The sequence below is a fragment of the Ursus maritimus genome, unplaced genomic scaffold (assembly GCF_017311325.1).
Source record: "Ursus maritimus isolate PB19 unplaced genomic scaffold, ASM1731132v1 scaffold_5, whole genome shotgun sequence".
Classification (NCBI taxonomy): Eukaryota; Metazoa; Chordata; class Mammalia; order Carnivora; family Ursidae; genus Ursus; species Ursus maritimus.
The window spans coordinates 24,242,330-24,261,761 of record NW_024426663.1 but is presented as its reverse complement, the minus strand read 5'-3'; the positions used below and the strand labels follow the sequence as shown (position 1 = coordinate 24,261,761).

Sequence of the window (19,432 nt, the reverse complement as noted above, 5' to 3'; positions counted from 1 at the left end):
CCCCCCCCAGGTAATGAGTAATACCCATTTACTTTGTATTTGATGCTATGATTCCACAAGATGCACTTTTTCCTTAATTCATACACTAGAGTGGAATTCTTCTAAAGCAATTATGTATATGGCATTGGCAACACAAGCAACTAAACTGATTATATAAACTGTTACATAGATAATAACTGATTTTAAGAAAATTGAAAAAGCCCTGGTAAAAGGCAAAGTGAATGTGCTCAACTTTAGACAGTAACTTCTGGAGGGATATTTTTGAGTTTCTCTCCTTTTCCTTGTCTTTTAAAAACAGTTTGGTGTCCACAAGTAACTTAGAATATATCATAGGGTTACAGACTTTCTAAATCTGCGCTGCTGGTGAGAAGCAGGAATGGGTTCAATAAAAACTCAACACTGGTATACACTAATAACGCAGTAGCAGAAAGAGAGATTAAGAAAACAATCCCATTCCATTTACAGTTGCACCCAAAATAATAAAATACCTAGGAATGAGCTTAACTAAGTTGGTGAAAGATCTGTATTAAAAAAAATTATAAAATGTTTTTGAAAGAAATGGAAGATGACACAAACAAATGGAAAGATGTATTCATGGAATGAAAGAACCAGTATTGTTAAAATATCCGTACTGTCAAAGCAATGTAAGACCTGAAGCTGTAAATTTCCTAGAAGAAAATATAGGCAGCAATTTCTCTGACATCAGCCCATGAAACATTTTTCTAGATATGTCTCCTCCAGCATAGGAAACAAAAGCAAAATTAAACTATTGGAATTACACCAAAATAAAAAGCTTCTGCACAGTGAAGGAAAACATCAACAAAATGACAACACAAATTACTGAATAGGAGAAGATATTTGCAAATGATATATTCAATAATGGGTTAATATCCAAAATATATAAAGAACTAGACAACTCAACACCAAACAAAATAATTGAAAAATGGGCAGAGGTGAATAGTTTTCCAAAAAAGATACACAGATGGCCAACAAACACATGAAAAGATGCTCAACAACACTAATCGGCAGAAAAAGGCAAATTAAAACCACAATGAGATATCACTTTACAACTCTCAGAATGGTTAAAATAAAAAAGACAAGAAGAACCAAGTTTTGGGGAAGATGCAGAGAAAAAGGAACCCTCGGGCAATGCTGGGATGCAAATTGGTACAGCCACTGTGGAAAACAGTATGAAAGTTTCTCAAAAAATCAAAGTTAGAATTATCACATAATCCAGTAACTCCACTAGTAGGTATTTACCCAAAGAAAATGAAAATCCTTATTTGAAAAGATATATGCTATATGCACCTCTATGTTTATTGTGGCATTATTTACAACAGCCAAGATTTGGAAGAAACCCAAGTGTCCACTGACAGATGAATGGATAAAGAAAGTGTGGTACACATACACACACACACACAGGCATATTACTCAGTCATAAACAAGAATGAGATATTCGTCATTTGCAACAACATGGATTGACCTAGAAGATACAATGCTAAGTGAAATAAATCAGAGAAAGACAAATACCATATGATTTCATTCATATGTGGAATTTAAGAAACAAAATAAATGGACAAAAAAAGTCAAGAAGAGACAAAAATACAGACTCCTAAACACAAAGAACAAAGTGGTGGTTGCTAAGGGGGGGATGGGTGAAATAGATAAAGGTGATTATGAGCACACTTATCTTCATGAGCATTGAGCAATGTACAGAATCACTGAATCATCATATCATACAGTTGAAACTAATGTAACACTACATATTAATTATATTATTTGAATAAAAAAGGAACATCTGATTGACATTAGGGAAGGCAATTTACTAGCTGATTTCATAAAATCATTTGCATAAAAGTACAAGTATGACGACTCTGGGAGTGCAGCTGTAGGCTCATTATCCACTGGATCTACTTGCTTTAGTGGTTTTGTTCTCAGCTTTGATGGCCACTGGAATTAGTATTGATATGATCTGTAAATTGCTTTTCTCAGTGTTAAACTAAGGATTAAAAATAGTGAAGCACATCTTATGATACTGCTTTCTCTAAAATACTGTTATTTTAGAGCAAAATAGGTTTTTTGTGCTGTATGAAATGGTATCTAATAAGACAAGATATAAATGTAAAAGAATATTATTTATTCCTCTTTGTTTATGCTCTAAGATATTATTTTTCTGTATATTTTGTAATGCATGCATTAATACTGAAATTGTGTATCTACTTTATAAATAAGTAAACTTATTTTGGGATAAAAAAACACTGTTAATAAAACCTCTTTAAACACAATGACAAAAATGTGGCTTAATAGTATCATGTTCTGCTATTTTACTTACATGTTTTTACACATGGAACTAGAGATCACAACTTAGCAGAAAGGCCAGGAATAGACATTCAATGAAACTGTCTCATTTATAGCTTTTATTTCCCAAAGCTTCAGTCATATTATACAGGAGGAAAGTTATATCTTTTGAAACCAATAAGCTATTAACTCAGGGTTCTGAACCTTTTCTATGCTCTGGACCCTTTTATCAGTCTGGTGAAGACTGGTGGCTCTCCTCAAAATAATTCGGTTTAGTGTATAAAACAAAATACACAGAAACACAATGTAATTATCAAACTATAAAAAATGGGTGATATAGTAATATATGTGCTTATCTATTAACACATTAAATAACCGAGTTAGTGGGAGGTCTACTATAGTTTCATATTAATAAAAGATAAAAATGTTTTTTCAGATATGTGCAACAAGTAGAATGTGGTGTAAAAATATCTGTGATTTCTATCAGTGACAAAGTCAGTGGTACTGTTAATATTATGATCCGTTGTTGCCCACATTTTCCCGTCAACAGAATTGATGGAAATTCTACATTGCAGGTAGCCATTTTGGTTTTCTTATCAAAGGATGCAGACAACTTGAACTCTCTCCATCCATCCTTTGAGGGTTCTGTACCCTTGGTGGGACTGAGAACATCCTTATATTAATCCCTGTTGGAAAGTACTCATGTTCTATTAAACTGAAAACTATTCACGATAGTAGAATCCACGAATAATGCTAATAGGAAAGGAAATGGTATTATTAAGTTACTGCTGAGTGGATATGAAGCAATATTTATACACCAAACAGTCGTTTTATGGATGTTTAAAAAATTGTGTGTCTGCCTGACTATACCAGAGAAAATATAAAGGGAATTTTATTTTGAACAAACCACCACAAATATCCTTGGGTTTCTTGGAGTAAGAGCTGCAGTTCAATTTCTTGGTATTTTGTAGTTAGATAATAGTGCTGAGTATTTATAGGCTTCCTTATATAACTATAGTTCTATCCATTTTTCTTGTCAGAAGAGTTTATTTTCTGTCCCTGCTCCTGTTTTCCTTGAATTTTAGTATTGGATTTACTGACTTTGCTCTGGCTCTACTTCTTTTTATAGAACCATATTCCTCAAGTTCAATTTATTTTTAAGTTGGATATTTTATGTGTCCATTCCCTTTAGAGCTCTAAAAAGAATGTGTATTATTGACCAGATAAAGCTATTAAGGTAACTATTATGAAATTTATTTTTAGGTCCTTGGCCACCTTAATGGCTCTTTGGGGTTTAAGATATGCTCAAAGTAGAGTGCACCATAACCCGGGAGGAGCGTCTGTGGCTATTATTTCTCATTTAACACCTGCTCAATCTGGAACAGCTGCAATCTGGCACTCTCTCCTACCACCCACTGTAATTATTTAAGGGCCATTAATGGCTTGAGGCTCCAAATTAAAAAGTCTTTTCTTAAGTATCCATTTCCTTGACCAGCTTTTATTTTGGAAACATTCTTTTCCTCGCTCTCTCAAGTTTTTATTCTCTATTTTTCTGATTTTGCTTTTATCTCATTTTTTGACACCTCTGAAGATAGAATTTCTTTACCTGCCTTAAATTCTGTCTTGAGAAATCTCCCTTCAATCTTATCACTTTGCTATTCTCATCTGATCCCTAAATCTGAATCTTAATTAGCAATGCTTCCTTAAGCTATCATTGGCATTTTAATAAGTAGCTTACCTGATGTGCCAGTTGTGCCTAAAATTCAGTATGCCTTATGGAGGAAAGGGAACAGCTGGTCTTCTATCCTTCAGTTGAAGAAGATAGCTTTGAATATGAAACTCAAAACATGTATCTGGCTCTTTGTCTTACATGCTGCTGGAAGCCATCTCTTTTCAAGTCTCTGATTTGGTTGAAAACTGTGACTAGGGTCATGCCAGTTGTTGGTATCTCTACCCAACTTAGCTCCATTCTTGCCAGTAAAATTTTATTGCAACTATTTGAAACCCTTGGGAAATCATGGAAATCATGGAAAATCTTGCACATTTGGCAAAAGATCAGAGATCATCTATATTCTTTCCTTTCTCCTATTTGAGAAAAGAATTTATATCTGCTGTTTGGTGGATGTGATAAAGGGAGAGAACATTGTGGTTTGTGCCTCAAATTTCTCCATTATGAAATAACCATTTCATACTCACTTTGATAATTCAATCCCTAAATTTTACCTAAGCACCTCATAATGCCATGTTAACATGTATAGAGGATAATGACTAGCCCACAAAGTACATTTTAACCATGTTCAAACTATACATTCATCAGATGAGTTCTTTTCTAGTGGTTTCCTTATAGATTTTTTCATCTTTTTTTAAGATTTTATTCATTTGAGAAAGAGAGAAAGAGCGAGAGCAAACATGAATAGGGGGAGGGATAGAGAGAGAGGGAGAAGCAGACTCCCCACCAAGCAGGGAGCCCTAGGGACATGGGGGTCAATCCCAGAACCCTGGGATCATGACCTGAGCTAAAGGCAGATGCTTAACCTACTGAGACACCCAGGTGCCCAGATTTTTGTTTTTTCTATATTGTATATACTTCATTTGGGTTCTTCCTTTTATCTTTTCTTTTTTCAAAACACTTTTTACAAGGGAAGGAACACTGATGGTTGAAAAGACTGATATTTTCAGCCTGAGAAAAATACAATATTTTTCAATCGTACAATTTTAAATTTTATGAGAATGAAATCAAGTTGTCCTGCTCCCAAACTCTTCTGATATCTGCATACTTCATCTTTGAATTAGGAAATATTAGAGTGAGCTTTATTCTGGCGTATAAATGCCAGACTAAACATTAACCCCTGGACATATGCAGTTTAGCACATAATGGGAATGTTAATATAATTTGAAAATCAAGAAGATCTTACTGGATGTTTCAGTAATTATTTGCAATCAAGTACAAAATTGTCAGGTAATGAGAATCTGACTAAATTTGTTAGAGGAATTTAACAAGTCCTAGGGGGTCTATTTGAGCATTTTGCAGATATTTTTTTTCTATCTTTCCTTTATTAGATCATCACTTTTAAGGTACAGCAGGTAAACTTTCAAGTGATATGTCTATACGAAACTGTTGGGCAACATTTGGAAAAATATACCCAGAGGCATCTGATTGAAGATGGAACTTTCATGTCAGACATGGAAACTCCAATTCGGTTTTGTCATTGAGTCAATTTTTTTGTGTTTATTGTTGCAAGACTTCATCATGCAGTAATGTTGGAATCATTTCTTTCCTCGAGGACTATTGATATACTTGCACAGTATTCTGTTTTGTTTTAAAACTTACTGTCACATCTTTTTAAAAAGACTGTGAGAAATTAAGTTAAAATAATTATTTATACTCAAGTATTTATAGTTATGGCTATTTCCATTTATATCTCCATATATTTATGGGCGGACTTTAAATATTATGTATTTTAGATTTAACATTATACAATTAATCCTGAATATAAACCTTTTATCAATCCATGGTTGATTTCTTAATGTTTTATTATGTTTGCAAAAGGTGACAGCCTGAGGTAAATTGTCCTTTTCCTGTCCTAATAGATTTCTGGATTAATTCCTCATTTTATGTATTTCAAGGAAAGTAATCTTAAATTTATGTCAGGTGATGCTTTAAAAGACAAAAATCATTGCTAAAGCATGGCATTCTACATTTCTAAAACAGAGCAGATTTTTTTAATCTGGAATAAAACTAGGATTCAAGCTGATGATTTTCTTTCTTTCTTTTTTTTTTTTTTCCTTTCCTTGACTTCTTGCTATATTTACAAGTTAAATTCTATTTTGGTGTTTTAAAAATCCCTTATGGTTGCAGAAAAAAACAGCTCATGAGATGGATTTTTAATATATAAATGTTTTTTGCCATCGACTGGTCTTGACCCCACATTGTCAGGGCCTAAAATGTAAGTGATCATCCTAAAAATCTCATCACATGATGATTACATAGCAATTGAAATCATCCACTAAATATTAAGATTCTAACGGACAAAGGGTCTATTTATCCTTGTGCATATCATCTTTCTCGTAAAATTTCCCTCTCCATCACCCTCAATTTGGTACCTACTATACATTCTTCTGGTCTCAGCTCAAATATCATTTCCTGAAACCCCCAAAACAGAACAGACACCCCTGTAATGGCTCCCTTTCCTTCTCATTCATAGCATTCATCATGCTTTATAAGTAGATATTATATAATCCTTGTTTTTCTCTCTCACTAATCTGTATACTCCATGAGAGGAGGAACTGAATTCATTTTAATTACCACTTTGCCCCAGCTCTGGCAGGTGGCTACTGTTGGATGCAATTTGGTGAATTCATTCATTCATTCACATATGTTCTCAAAACCTGTACACATTTATGTTAAGAAAAAAAATCAATAAATATTTGTGGCTAGTTTATTTGATCACATGATTGAATAAATATATTTACTATAATAATGGACTTTGTAATTTTCTTACTAAATTTATATGTGCATTAATTCTCATTTTTACTTCCTGATAGCTACCTCTTATTTTTAATACTCTATTTTATATCAGAATTTGTTTATATTTTGCTTTTGGATCTATGTCATACCTGGGTATAGCAGAGTAGGAATTTAATGTTATATGGTATAAAACTATAATCTTTGATCATTTATTTAGAGTAAGAATATACTGGAATTTTTCACTCCAACATTCACTAAAATACTTGATCAAATAGCAGTGATAGCTTACCATAATTACAAACATAAAAACAGATAAACTGGGAAACAAACTGAAGGGTACGGAAAGGGAGGTGGGTCGGGGGATGGGGTAACTGGATGATGGGCATTAAGGGGGGCGCGTGATGTGATGAGCACTAGGTGTTACATGCAAATAATGAATCACTGAACACCACATCAAAAAAAGAAAAAGAAAAAGAAATGAAATTAGATGGCTGTGGTTTAGACATGTGATGATGTCATGTTTTAAAAAACCAGAGCAACTCCTATCTCCTATAATGGTTTGGTTGGATTAATATTTATTAAAAATTATATTAATGCCACAGGATTTCCTAAATTAATGTACTATTAAAACATGGTATGCAAGACATTATAGCTGTCTTCTATACAAGCTGTTCTCAAGTACATGGTTACTAAAGAAAGGTTAGTTGTTTGAGTATACAAAAATTAAAATCACTCAAAATTATAACAAAAGAAAAGATGGGATCACTGTCATTGGCTCTTCAAATAATTCAAAGATCCTTGTGTCCTTTTATTTAGTAATGCAATTATTTGTTTATTTACCACATTTACTGACCTACAATTTTACTAGGTACTTTATATATGGTATTAATTTTAATCCACCTATCTATATAAACCAAATGGTTATATTAATTCCATTGATGGCAGAGGAATCTGAAGCCCACAAAGGGCAACTAATTTTTCCAGACATTTAGTTACGAAGAGGAAAATCCAGAGTTTATGCCCCAGTTCTATCTGAATGCAAAGCCTGTGCTCTTTCCTCTTACTCTTCCAACACTCGCCAAGGCCACTCAAGTACAAATGTTCCTACAGTGTACAGTGTAATGAACAGTGCTCCTTTCATCCTACAAGGAGCAGGATCAACCAAGCTTAGGAATGCAGCCTCTTGCAGCTGCAATGCTTGGAGGTAAGGCCAGGCCCTGCAGTTTACCAGCCATATTGACTTAGGCAAATTATTTACTGAGCACGCTCAGTTTACTCTGTAAAATGGAGCCAGTGATAAATAGAACCCACTACAAAGAGTGTTAAGAGGGTTAAATAAATCAGTATTTAAAGTACTTAAGACAGTCTTGGCACACAGAAAGTTAAAAGTCTAAATTAAAATCAATATTATCATATGACAGTTGGTGATATAGTAGAGTGTTTAGTTATTTACAAAAGCAATAATTAAGTGTTGAGCATATAAAAATAAATATCACATAATTTAGTTATCTATAAAATGTTTTAATAATTTTTACTGCATAAGCCTGTACTTATACAAATGTACTTGGCAGCACTGCTAGAAAAAGGAAAGATACACATGTGCAGTTATATAGTATACGTTGTACATGTTTGTGTATCTGTACAGACTAGCTCATTTGCAACAAAGACCCAAAGAGTTACATCTACTAAAAAAATGGAGATATGGAAATTGTAACTTACATTTCTAAAAAATATATTCACATGTACCATCTATCTCTTGTCCTTATTACTTTACAGGTAGAATTCTAAGGTAGGGGCTTTAGGATTATCTAGATTATAATGCCTAATTTTTTAAAAACTGGATAATTATGACACTCAAGAAACATCACTTTATCCTCAGTTGAAGATTTTAGTTTTCATTTCTAATAAAACTCTCTGAAACCATCCAAGTCTTAATACTTTTTGGCATAATAGTTTGGGGATATTGCATTATAAGAGATCCCTTGGTAACTATCTTAATTTCCAGAAATAGTATCAGTGATGAAAATGAATCTGAGAGCCATTTCTGAAATTTAATCATGTCACATTTAAACACCCAGCAGGGAACTGTATATGGCTATTGTGGGCCACATAGTCCAATCAATGAAAACAATCCTAGTTATTTTTAGATTAGTTGAGTAAAGTGCTATCAATTTCCATTGCACTTATGTTAGTTTAAACATCACGTTCTGTTAAATATACACAGCAAAGCATTATCTGTTCTTATGAGAATAGATTTCTTATTCCAGTTCATCATCATTTCCCTTCAAGCTGTGTATGAAAACAGCTGAACGCTTGAGCTTATATCATTTAAAAACAATAAGGAAATATAAATTAGGACTTTATAATTAGGAGAATTGCTGTAATACTGTAATAAATAGTACGAGCACGTCTAAGTGATTTTCACGTATCATTCAAATGTAACTTCAATTAAAGTTTAAAATAATCAAAATGAAATTCCCTGTAATAAATAAATGAAAAATAAAGCTAAAAATAATTGAGATCTGCCAAAGTTAGTGATAAGCTGTATGAGCAATACTTGGAAATCTAAACTGAAATATTTAAATCAGAAGTATTATTGCCTTAGCCTACCTACAAATATAATTAGCAAATAATTACTGGAAAAATTATAGGCAGAATTTTGCCCAGTATTAAAACTTTTGTTATTATTAACATTTGAAATATTACATTAACTGAATATGTTTGATAGGTGATTTATTTGCATAGTAATACTGCATAATTGGACATCATGTCATAGTAGATATGGTTAGGTATAAATTTATTCCTTATAAAGTAAAAATGCCTAATAGCTATAATAATTAAAGACATACATTATAATAAAGAATTCACACAGATTTTTAAATAATATTTATTAAAGTAGTATCTTAAACATCTTGCTTTTAATTGTTTAACTGAAAATTTAAAATATATTTAGGTTTTGTAAATGTAGTGTATCACTAATATTAAAAATATTTCACTTAATTGCACTGGCAAAGGTAGTCTTTTTTTAAAAATTCAATTAGTCAACATATAGTACGTCATTAGTTTCAGATGTAGAGTTCAATAATTCATCAGTTGTGTAAAGCAACCGGTGCTCATTACATCACGAGCCCTCCTTAATGCCCATCACCCATACTGGCAAAGGTAGTCTTAATAAATTGCCTAAATTTGAAGAGCGTGTAAAAATGAGGGAAAAGCAGAGAAAGGTTAAAAAATCTGAGAAAAGCAAATCTTTATGATGATATGTACCCAGATATCGAGATCAGTCTGTCAACACCACTTAAAGAGTTATATCCAAAATTACCACTTTAATATTTTCAAGACTTACTAGTGGTAGTGGTTAGATCACAGCATTCATACGTGTCTACCCGATATTTGAAATGGATAAATAAATAATGATCTAAGATACATTATCAAGATGTCTGCATGCAGAAGTGGGCTAAATAGAGGAACAGAGCCTTTGTTTACTTCTCTTATTTAAAATCCATCTGCATAACCCTATTGCAAAGTAGAGTTATAAAAGATTTTATTGAAGTCAAAGGAAAACAATTCAACTTGCAGTTATGATTTACAGAGTACCAATTAATATACCAAATTATATTTCATGACACCGGCAAAAGCATCTTTAACATACTACTCAAAAAATGGGAAGTCGGGTAAAAAATAACTTGACGGTAGTTGAGGACGCTGAGAAATCAAATACCATTTCTACGCTTAACTAAGAATGCTAGGTTCATTCATTCATTTAGCAAATGTCTACTGAGCACCCACTGTTTGTTAGTTCTCTTCTGGCAACTGTGATTATTACAACAGTACACTCTCTCCCTCATGAAGGATATACGCCATTGGAGGAACAGTCAACAAACAATATATAAAAGTAAAAATATGATATGTTAATGATTAATGCTAAGGAGAAAAACTGTAACAGAGAAGGGGGTGGGTGTGCTTTGGTATGCTGAGGTAGGGAGGTAGAGGCTGAAGAAAGCCGCACCTGGAAGATGCCTTTATGCAAAGACCCAAAGGAAGTACTGGAGTACTTATAAAATCATAATAGAATATTACAGAAAAGGGGAGATAGGAACAGAAGTACTGTAGGGCCGGGATGTGCCATGTGTGCACCCGGTGTGTGCCAGGAACAGCTAGGAGGCCGTGTGGCTGAACCAGTGCACAAAAAAGGGAGAGTCCCAGGGGATGTGGTCACAGAAGTGAGTGAATAGGGCAGAGGCACAGGCAGGTCGGCCTCAGGAAACAGGGGGACTGTAAGTTTCACTCGGTCTGAGATCAGAAGTCAGTAGAAGATTCTAAGCTGCCAGGTGATGTGTGTTGACTTTTGCTTTAACCAGCAGAGTTAAGAACAGACTTTGTAAGAAGCACATGTAGAAGGAAGGGAGGGCCTCTCTCTAGTAAAATTGTCTCATGGGAACTTTTTATGTCTTTTTGATAAACTTTTTTTTGTCACCTCCTTTACCTTAAAATTCTCTGCCCACAAATAAGGACAAATCCCTCCCTCCTGGAGGGAGGGAGACAGAGAGAGAGACAGAGAGAGATGTGTGTGTGTGTGTGTGTGTGTGTGTGTGTGTGTGTGTGTGTGTGTGTGTGTGTTTCCTGGGATGGTTACTATGAAGCCAAGGTTTAACAGCTCTCACCTCTTTCACTTCTCCTCCTTTTTCTTTTCCATATTCTTTCTAAAGTTTGTCAGCTAGCCTCTGCTCCTCTTGAGCATTTCATCTATTTCCATTTATCTATATTTCCATTTGTGAAATGAGGGCGGGTAGAGATACGGAGTCAGATGAAGAAGCAGAGTGATGCACAGTCAGTTCGGTTTTTTGTTCACATATGTAGTTCTCTCTCATTAAATAGACATTTAAAATACAATTATACTTTTCAGATCACAAAGGTACTAAAAGCCCTACAAATTCAAAATATACTGAAGAGTAAAGATGAAGACACAACTCAACTATAATATGATAAATTTCAAATTCTTTTGTGGGAAAGTTCTATTCATGTTTTTGATGTTTTTTTTTCTTCTGTTGTGTTTAATTTTGTTGAATTGAAAGACATAATAAACTGAGGATAAGAAATATTTTCCTTTCACCTTTAGTATAAATACCTCCCAGTTTATTATTTGTGTTTAGAGTTTATTACTTTTGTATAGATGTTTTTAGTAAATTCTATTCCTCTGCAATATCTTTTATTATTTATTATTTGGGAGGGCACTGAGAATGATTTCATTTTAAAATATACCAGAACTTGATTAATCCATTGGTAGATATAAGAAAGTAGTAGAAGGGAAGTAATATGAGTGCAGACACCCAAGATTAGAGTGAAGACAGTCTGGATTTGAACACAAGGACGCCAGCATTTCAGTACGGTGTCCTCTGACCCACCCAACATTAAGTCTCCATCATTCTCCTTTTCCTCTTCCTTCTGAAATACCTGCCAAAACAAATGGCCTCTCTGCCATAACTGTAGGTACAAGCTGACCCAAGCATGTAGGTACAAGCATGACCTTGTGGGACATGACACCAACTTCAGAAGAAAGCTTATAAATCTTACTTCATAGTGGAAGCTATGTACTATCAATTCCCAAGATCCTAACCTCAATCAGCTTAGAGCTGGCCCCACCTATAACCTGTAGGCGTTTCTGTGTGCCCTGCAGTGAGTGAGTACTCTAAGTTCTCAATGTGTGGTACTGCAGCATTACTGTGGCAGAATGTACTTTCTTACTCTGGATTTTATAACAATTCTAAGAAGCCACACAAAAAAGCAGAATGGATACCCCTAGAAACCAAAACAGTAGGGAGATTAAGGATCCTTAAATTATTATAAACTCTTATCAATCAATACAATACAGTATTATTGTATAAACTCTTATCAATCAAATCAATACAGTAAAAACAAATACGCCAATAAGAACATATTTTACAGTGTATCCTAAGTGACTCTTTTTGATCTCTTTGTTAGGGCATGGAGATGAACAGAGCAAACGGGAGAATGTCAGAGCATATGATGGATCAAGAAAGTCACTACTGCATTCATGTTCAAAGAGAAGTCTGAGTTTAATTATAAAGATTATATAAATATAAAACTAAATCAAAGAAAACAAAGAAATTTACTAAACATAATAGCAAGACACTAGACACAAACTGGTGACAATTAAGTTCAAGGTCTATTTCAATATGTCTTTCCATAATCAATCAAGTTTCTTTCTTTTAAAGGGTATTTTTAGATGTGGTCACCTCCACAAAATCTCTGATGGAGGGACAGAATAGGCTTCAGTCATCAGTTTCAACATCTAGTTCACATCCAGGTCTCCTTCCATTTTCAACCTGTAGGCAACTGACCAGTTGCTCCTTGGCCAACAAGGAGGGTAAGGGCATATAGATATACACAACTTCAAGACCTAGATCTCTTGCCCCAGGGTGCCTACAACTTCAGATATCTCTTCTTCTTCAGGGCATTCAGAGAGCTAGTGCCTGACCACCTCAGAGTGACGCTCATGCTAGGCAGGGTTCCCGTGATACGCCCCCTATTCAGGGTTCTCCTTTTAGGAAAATGGGAAGGTCTCATTTTCCTGTTGCTCCCCTAGCCAGGCCTCCTATGGGTCATGTTCATAGCCAGGCATTGTTTTAAGCTCTGCCGAAGTTCTAGTACTGTCTGGAAGGCACTTTATTCTGGCACCTGATGTCTGTTTTGGCTGCATGAAAATCAAATAGTCACTGACATTAGTTTTTTGGTCTTCATCATCTTAATTAAATGTTCATTTACAGATACCGTGGGGTGCTTTTTAGTACAATTTTCAGTGCTAAGTAGGCAGCCATCTGCAAGTCCCATAAACAAAAGAAAAAAAGAATGCAAGGACCAATTGAATCTGAATTAAGTTAACTTACTGCATGGTCAGTTAAATGCTTTACAGGAAGGTTTCTAGATTAATTGACTGGGTGGCCACTAGTCTATTTGGTTGTATGATCAACTTGTTTACTCAGGCTGTCCTTTCCTTCCATTCATCCATGCCCGAAGGTTCCTAGGTCAACTCACAATTAATGTCTTCTCCAATTATTTTTAAGCTTAGAAAATTTCTCCCCTTCCAAATTAATGATGTTTCTCAGGTTTAGGGTAATGAGCACTCACAGATCATCATTTTGTTTATACACATAACCCAAATAAATCCTTAAGTAATTTTCTCTGTTTTATTTTATAAACTATCCTTGTCAAAGGGAAAGGAAGAGAAGGAAAGTAACATGTAAAATTGTTATTCTGGCTAAAAAGGAAGGAGTGTGTGTGTGTGTGTGTGTGTGTGTGTGTGTGCATGCGTGTGCACTCATGAGCATGCGTAAGAGAGAGAGGAGGTGTAGTGCGCTTTCGTGTTTATCTCATTCAATTCTATCTGAAGAGATATCTCAAGGAAAATACATTGGAATGGGAATCACAAGTCCTGATTCTACATTCCTTCTAGTCCTGCTTCCGACACTAACTGTGAGAGCCTCGGCAAACCACATAGCCTATGTGTCTCAGTTTCTGCCTCTGCCTTCTGAATTTGCATAATGTTGTAATGCTCTAATAGTATAATATACATCAAAGCAGTAGTGCTATGGAGTTTCTGTAAGTGTCCAATAATTACTAAGCTATATCATTATTGTTCTCATTAGCATGTATATATGCCCAATTCTGGTTTCACCCCAATGACTATAATCCTGTTATACCTTCTCCTAGTTTTTGTTTCTTTTGGGGAAGAAGGGTTGCTTTTTGCTTCTTTGTAAACACTTCAGGCAAATTACTGTCCTATCGTTTGATATACCATTACAAGACCCTACTCTCTTAGGCTTCTAAAAAGACAAATAAACCATGCGTGAATTTCTTACTAATGTGTACGCCAGCTCAATACAAATCCTCCTTTTGTATGTGATAGAGGCTATGAGGTTAGAGTGCCTTGCATTTATTGTCTGAAGCAGAGTAACCACTTTGGTGGAAATTTAGGTCATGCACATACTCAAAAGCCAAAATGGGATTCATAAGAGAGATGCACTTGGATCTCTGCAGAAATGCTTCCCTCCTTTCAGACCAGAAGGTGGCCACTCCTATGCCTAGCATGCACTGAGATCTATCCTGGAGACTGTATGTATATTAATAACACTAACAACAACAAATATGAAATGTGCCATAAATTATGAACTCTAGAAGCAAATTATATTGATTTTGACCCAGATTCCATAATAAATGGAGGCTATGCAAACAACAACAAAAATACACACATATATGAATACTTACTGTATTGACAATTTCTTCCCATGAATTCACCTGGGCACTCACAGGAATAGTTAGCAACAAGGTCTGTACATATTCCACCATTTTTGCAAGGCTCAGCTTCACATTCATTTATGTCTAAGGAAAACAGATAGAACAGAGAGAACGAGAATTATTGGTGAAAGAATGATTAGTTACTGGAAGGTTTTAGGCCTTTCAAATAAAACAAAATCTAAGTAATGCAATTACTTTTGTGTGTTTGTGAGTGTGTATATGTGTATTAGGTCAATAATGGAAATAGTGCTTAAAATCAACAACTGATTAATGATCAAGTGCAAATGGAATTAAGAATCCAAATGAAAGACCAACAGAAGAAAACCATTTCTCCAATCCTGAAAATAAATATGAATAGTGTGGGGGAAATATTCAGTGTATCTTTAGAATTAAATCAAGCAAATTAACCCTGATAGAGAGATGAATTGGTATCACTTACAAGATCTAGAAAACTCCCCTGCAGCAACAACTGCCAATTAACACTGTCTCATTTCATCTTAATTCATTAAAATTCTAACTGACAGAGATGTTTTAGTTTCTAAATAGTTCGCCTTTGATGAATGCGATGAGAAGCAAATTAGAGTTAATAGCTTAAGCTCGTTACATTAAGCAAAGTATAATAAATGTAAATGATGATCACTTCCTAATCTCATTCAAGGGTTTCTAAAATTAGGATGACTAAAGGGACTTACCTTTGATATACCATTATTATACCTCATGCAAAATCATATGAAATACAAAACATTCAGTAAATTGTACTAATTTCCATGCTAATTTTGGACAACAGATACAATGGATATGATTATAAATGAAAAAAGAAAGAATGACTAATTCAGTCAAATATCCATCACTGATACACATCATTCCCTCTAAGCACAGCACCATGCTAAGTTGCTTGGGGGCTAGTAAGGTAGAGGGTAATCAGCAACTGCTTTCCATCACTTTCTCTTCCTATCATCTACTTCTATTGAACTCCCTCTCCGCTCTTATTCCCACAGCTCCTTACAGACCTCAATAGTGTTACCTAGGAATTGTCTATTTATGTGCCTTTCACCCTTTCACCTAGTTAAACTGCCAGCCCTACAAATGCACCCCCTGTCCTTCACTGTTCTTTTTATCTCCATGAATGCCACATGCTATCTAGGAGACCACTGGTACCACAAAATGTTTCTTGATAAAAATTTCAACAGACGATTAGAAATAGTGGTGCAGACAATCTAAACAAATTGTTTCAGATGTGTAATGGACCTTCTGATACACTACAATGTATCAAAACGGTATTCTGAAGTTCTGGGTTTTCATAGTGCTTAAAGCATTATGATCATTAAATTACCCCTTCAAGACCAAACAAGAACAAAACACTAGAAAACCTCTATGTTGCCCTTTCTTTTAACGTTTTTCTTCTAAGCAATGTCTCCTCTTGGTATCAGAGTTGGTTACCCTCTCATTTTAAGTTTGCTGTGAAGTTTGGTCTAAATTTTCTTAGGCAGCTGATAACTTTCTCTGCAAAGTCATCCTTTCTGGTTGACTGTCACAGTTTGAGAATGGAGACAATTCATGACTATATTCAGAAAGAATCTAAATAATTTGAGTATTTTACAACATCAAATAACAGGATAAAATCAAAATCCAATAATCTCTAAAAATAATTGTATGCTATAAAATATGTCAAACTCCCAAAGACTTGAAACTAAAACTCTAAGAAGGACGGAGGGAAGGAAAAAAGGAAGGAAAAAAGGAAGGAAGGAAGGAAGGAAGGAAGGAAGGAAGGAAGGAAGGAAGGAAGGAAGGGGCCATTTATTCATTATCTGATGAAATATTTAGCTCTTGTTAGTTTTAATCAAAATTTCACTTAGTCTTGATTTATACTGGACTAACATGCAAAATATTTTCATTATGTTTTGAAAGTGGCACAAACATCACTGTGCTATTTATTTTATAGTCAGAGGAATGTAAGGCAATGACAATAATTGGCTACTTGGGAACTATGTCTTTCCCTGCATCATATTGACTACGATCTTTCTTTTTTTAGATGAGAATATATCAATGGCTAATAAGTTAAATCTTCATGTTAGAGAATGCATTGCCTTATTTTAGAAATTAGACATAACAAATTATTCTTTTATATACTTATGAGGAAGAAACTGAGTATCGATGTCTGAAGACCACATAGGGAAATATAATTTGATCTTAAGCTTTAATTAAGATTAAGGACAGAATGGAGATGGTAGTGTGTTTTGAAACAGGAAACCAGAAAATGAGTCACAACTTTGAAGAGAAACGTTCATGGTATGACGGTGCATTTGGGGACACAAGTACCCCAGCCTGTCTGGAGCATAGAGTGAGAAGGGGAGTGCTGAGACCCCGAATCAGAGGATGTAGACAGGGCCAAATTATGATGAACCATTAGTGACAATGGAGGGAACTGTGCTTTATTTTTTGGCACTAAAGACTTGGAGCTGGATGGGAGGTTATCTTCTGTACCCTTGTACTTTAAATAGACCTAGTGAAGCCAATATTTGGGATAGAATTAAGAAATGAATGAAGGAGTGGAATCCAAGATCTATAAAGAACTTCTCAAACTCAATACATGAGAAACAAATAAACAAATCATAAAATGGGCAGAAAATATGAACAGACACTTTTCCAATGAAGACATGCAAATGGCTAACAGACACATGAAAAAAAGTTCAAAATCATTAGCCATCAGGGAAATTCAAATCAAAACCACATTGAGACACCACCTTACGCCAGTTAGAATGGCAAAAATTGACAAAGCAAGAAACAACAAATGTTGGAGAGGATGTGGAGAAACGGGATCCCTCTTACACTGCTGGTGGGAATGCAAGTTGGTACAGCCACTTTGGAAAACAGTGTAGAGGTCCCTTAAAAAGTTAAAAATAGAGTTACCCTATGACCCAGCAATTGCACTACTGGGTATTTACCCCAAAGATACAGACGTAGTGAAGAGAAGGGCCATATGCACCCCAAAGTTCATAGCAGCATTGTCCACAATAGCTAAATTGTGGAAGGAGCTGAGATGCCCTTCAACAGACGAATGGATAAAGAAGATGTGGTCCATATATACAATGGAATATTACTCAGCCATTAGAAAGAATGATCACCCAACATTTGCAGCAACATGGACGGGACTGGAGGAGATTATGCTAAGTGAAATAAGTCAAGCAGAGAAAGACAATTATGATATGGTTTCACTCATTTATGGAACATAAGAAATAGCAGGGAGATCGGTAGGAGAAGGAAGGGAAGAATGAAGGGGGGGGGTAAACAGAAGGGGGAATGAACCACCAGAGACTATGGACTCTGGGAAACAAACTGAGGGCTCCAGAGGGGGAAGGGGGTAGGGGATTGGGATAGGCCAGTGATGGGTATAAAGGAGGGCACGTATTGCATGGAGCACTGGGTGTTATATGCAAACAATGAATCATGGAACACTACATCAAAAACTAAGGATGTACTGTATGGTGACTAACATAAAAAATTAAAAAAAAAAAAGGAATGAAGGAAAGCAGAACAGAGAGACCCACACGGGATTCGATGCTGACAGGTAGAACATGTATTTCAATTCTCATGTAAGAGGCTCTAAGTGTTTTCTCATTTTAATATTGAACTATATATCATGAGTAAAACCAAACCCAGCTCTGGCTGCTTTAAAACATTAATAGAAGGAAGTTTTCATAGTCAATGATGTGAGAACTATCCAGAGTCATTTTATACATCTGCAAGGATATGCAGGCACTATTGTTCTTTGCTTCCTTATTTCTTCCAAGTATTTACACAATAAATATTACTTAGCACTGGTGAATGTGAATCTAATAGAGACAAATCAACCTTTGAACCTTCTAGCCATTTGATCATCAGGCCAGATCTACCATCCTCTAAAAAGGAAATTATAATTAAGTATATCAGACTCTAAAACAAACAACAGTTACACCTTCATCCAGAGATTAATACAAGGTAGAATGAACTGGAATTGTATTTGCTGAAGAGAAAATGCTTTATATCCATGCTCAATTTCGGGGTAAAGAATGACCTTTTATTGCTTGTGCATTTTTCAATTTTTCAAACTAAAAAAAAAACTACCTTAAATCTATTATTTGTAAAAATACAAATGTTACATTAAAGGAGTTATGTACTTTAACATAGTAGCCAAAAGGGTAAAATACTTCTGCATATGTACACATCTAGTAACATGTAGACTCAGATAACATATGCAAATTACATGGAAGCGTTTATATATTAGTATAATGCAGGAGTACTTTTAGCGGTGAAGGCTATTTGCACTGTGATTAACACTGCAAGCAATCAAAATGGAAACAGGCCTCAATT

The 19,432-nt window shown here is 34.8% G+C and overlaps 1 protein-coding gene across 1 annotated transcript in view; it reads right to left on the bottom strand.

Moving 5' to 3' along the window:
• The window catches only part of EDIL3 (EGF like repeats and discoidin domains 3), a 396,558-nt gene that overhangs the window by 151,321 nt on the left and 225,805 nt on the right, over window positions 1–19,432 (bottom strand). The window contains exon 5 of the mRNA XM_008706378.2: window positions 15,053–15,166. Within this exon, the coding sequence (XP_008704600.1) occupies window positions 15,053–15,166 (114 nt within the window). The remainder of the gene's footprint in view (window positions 1–15,052; window positions 15,167–19,432) is intronic.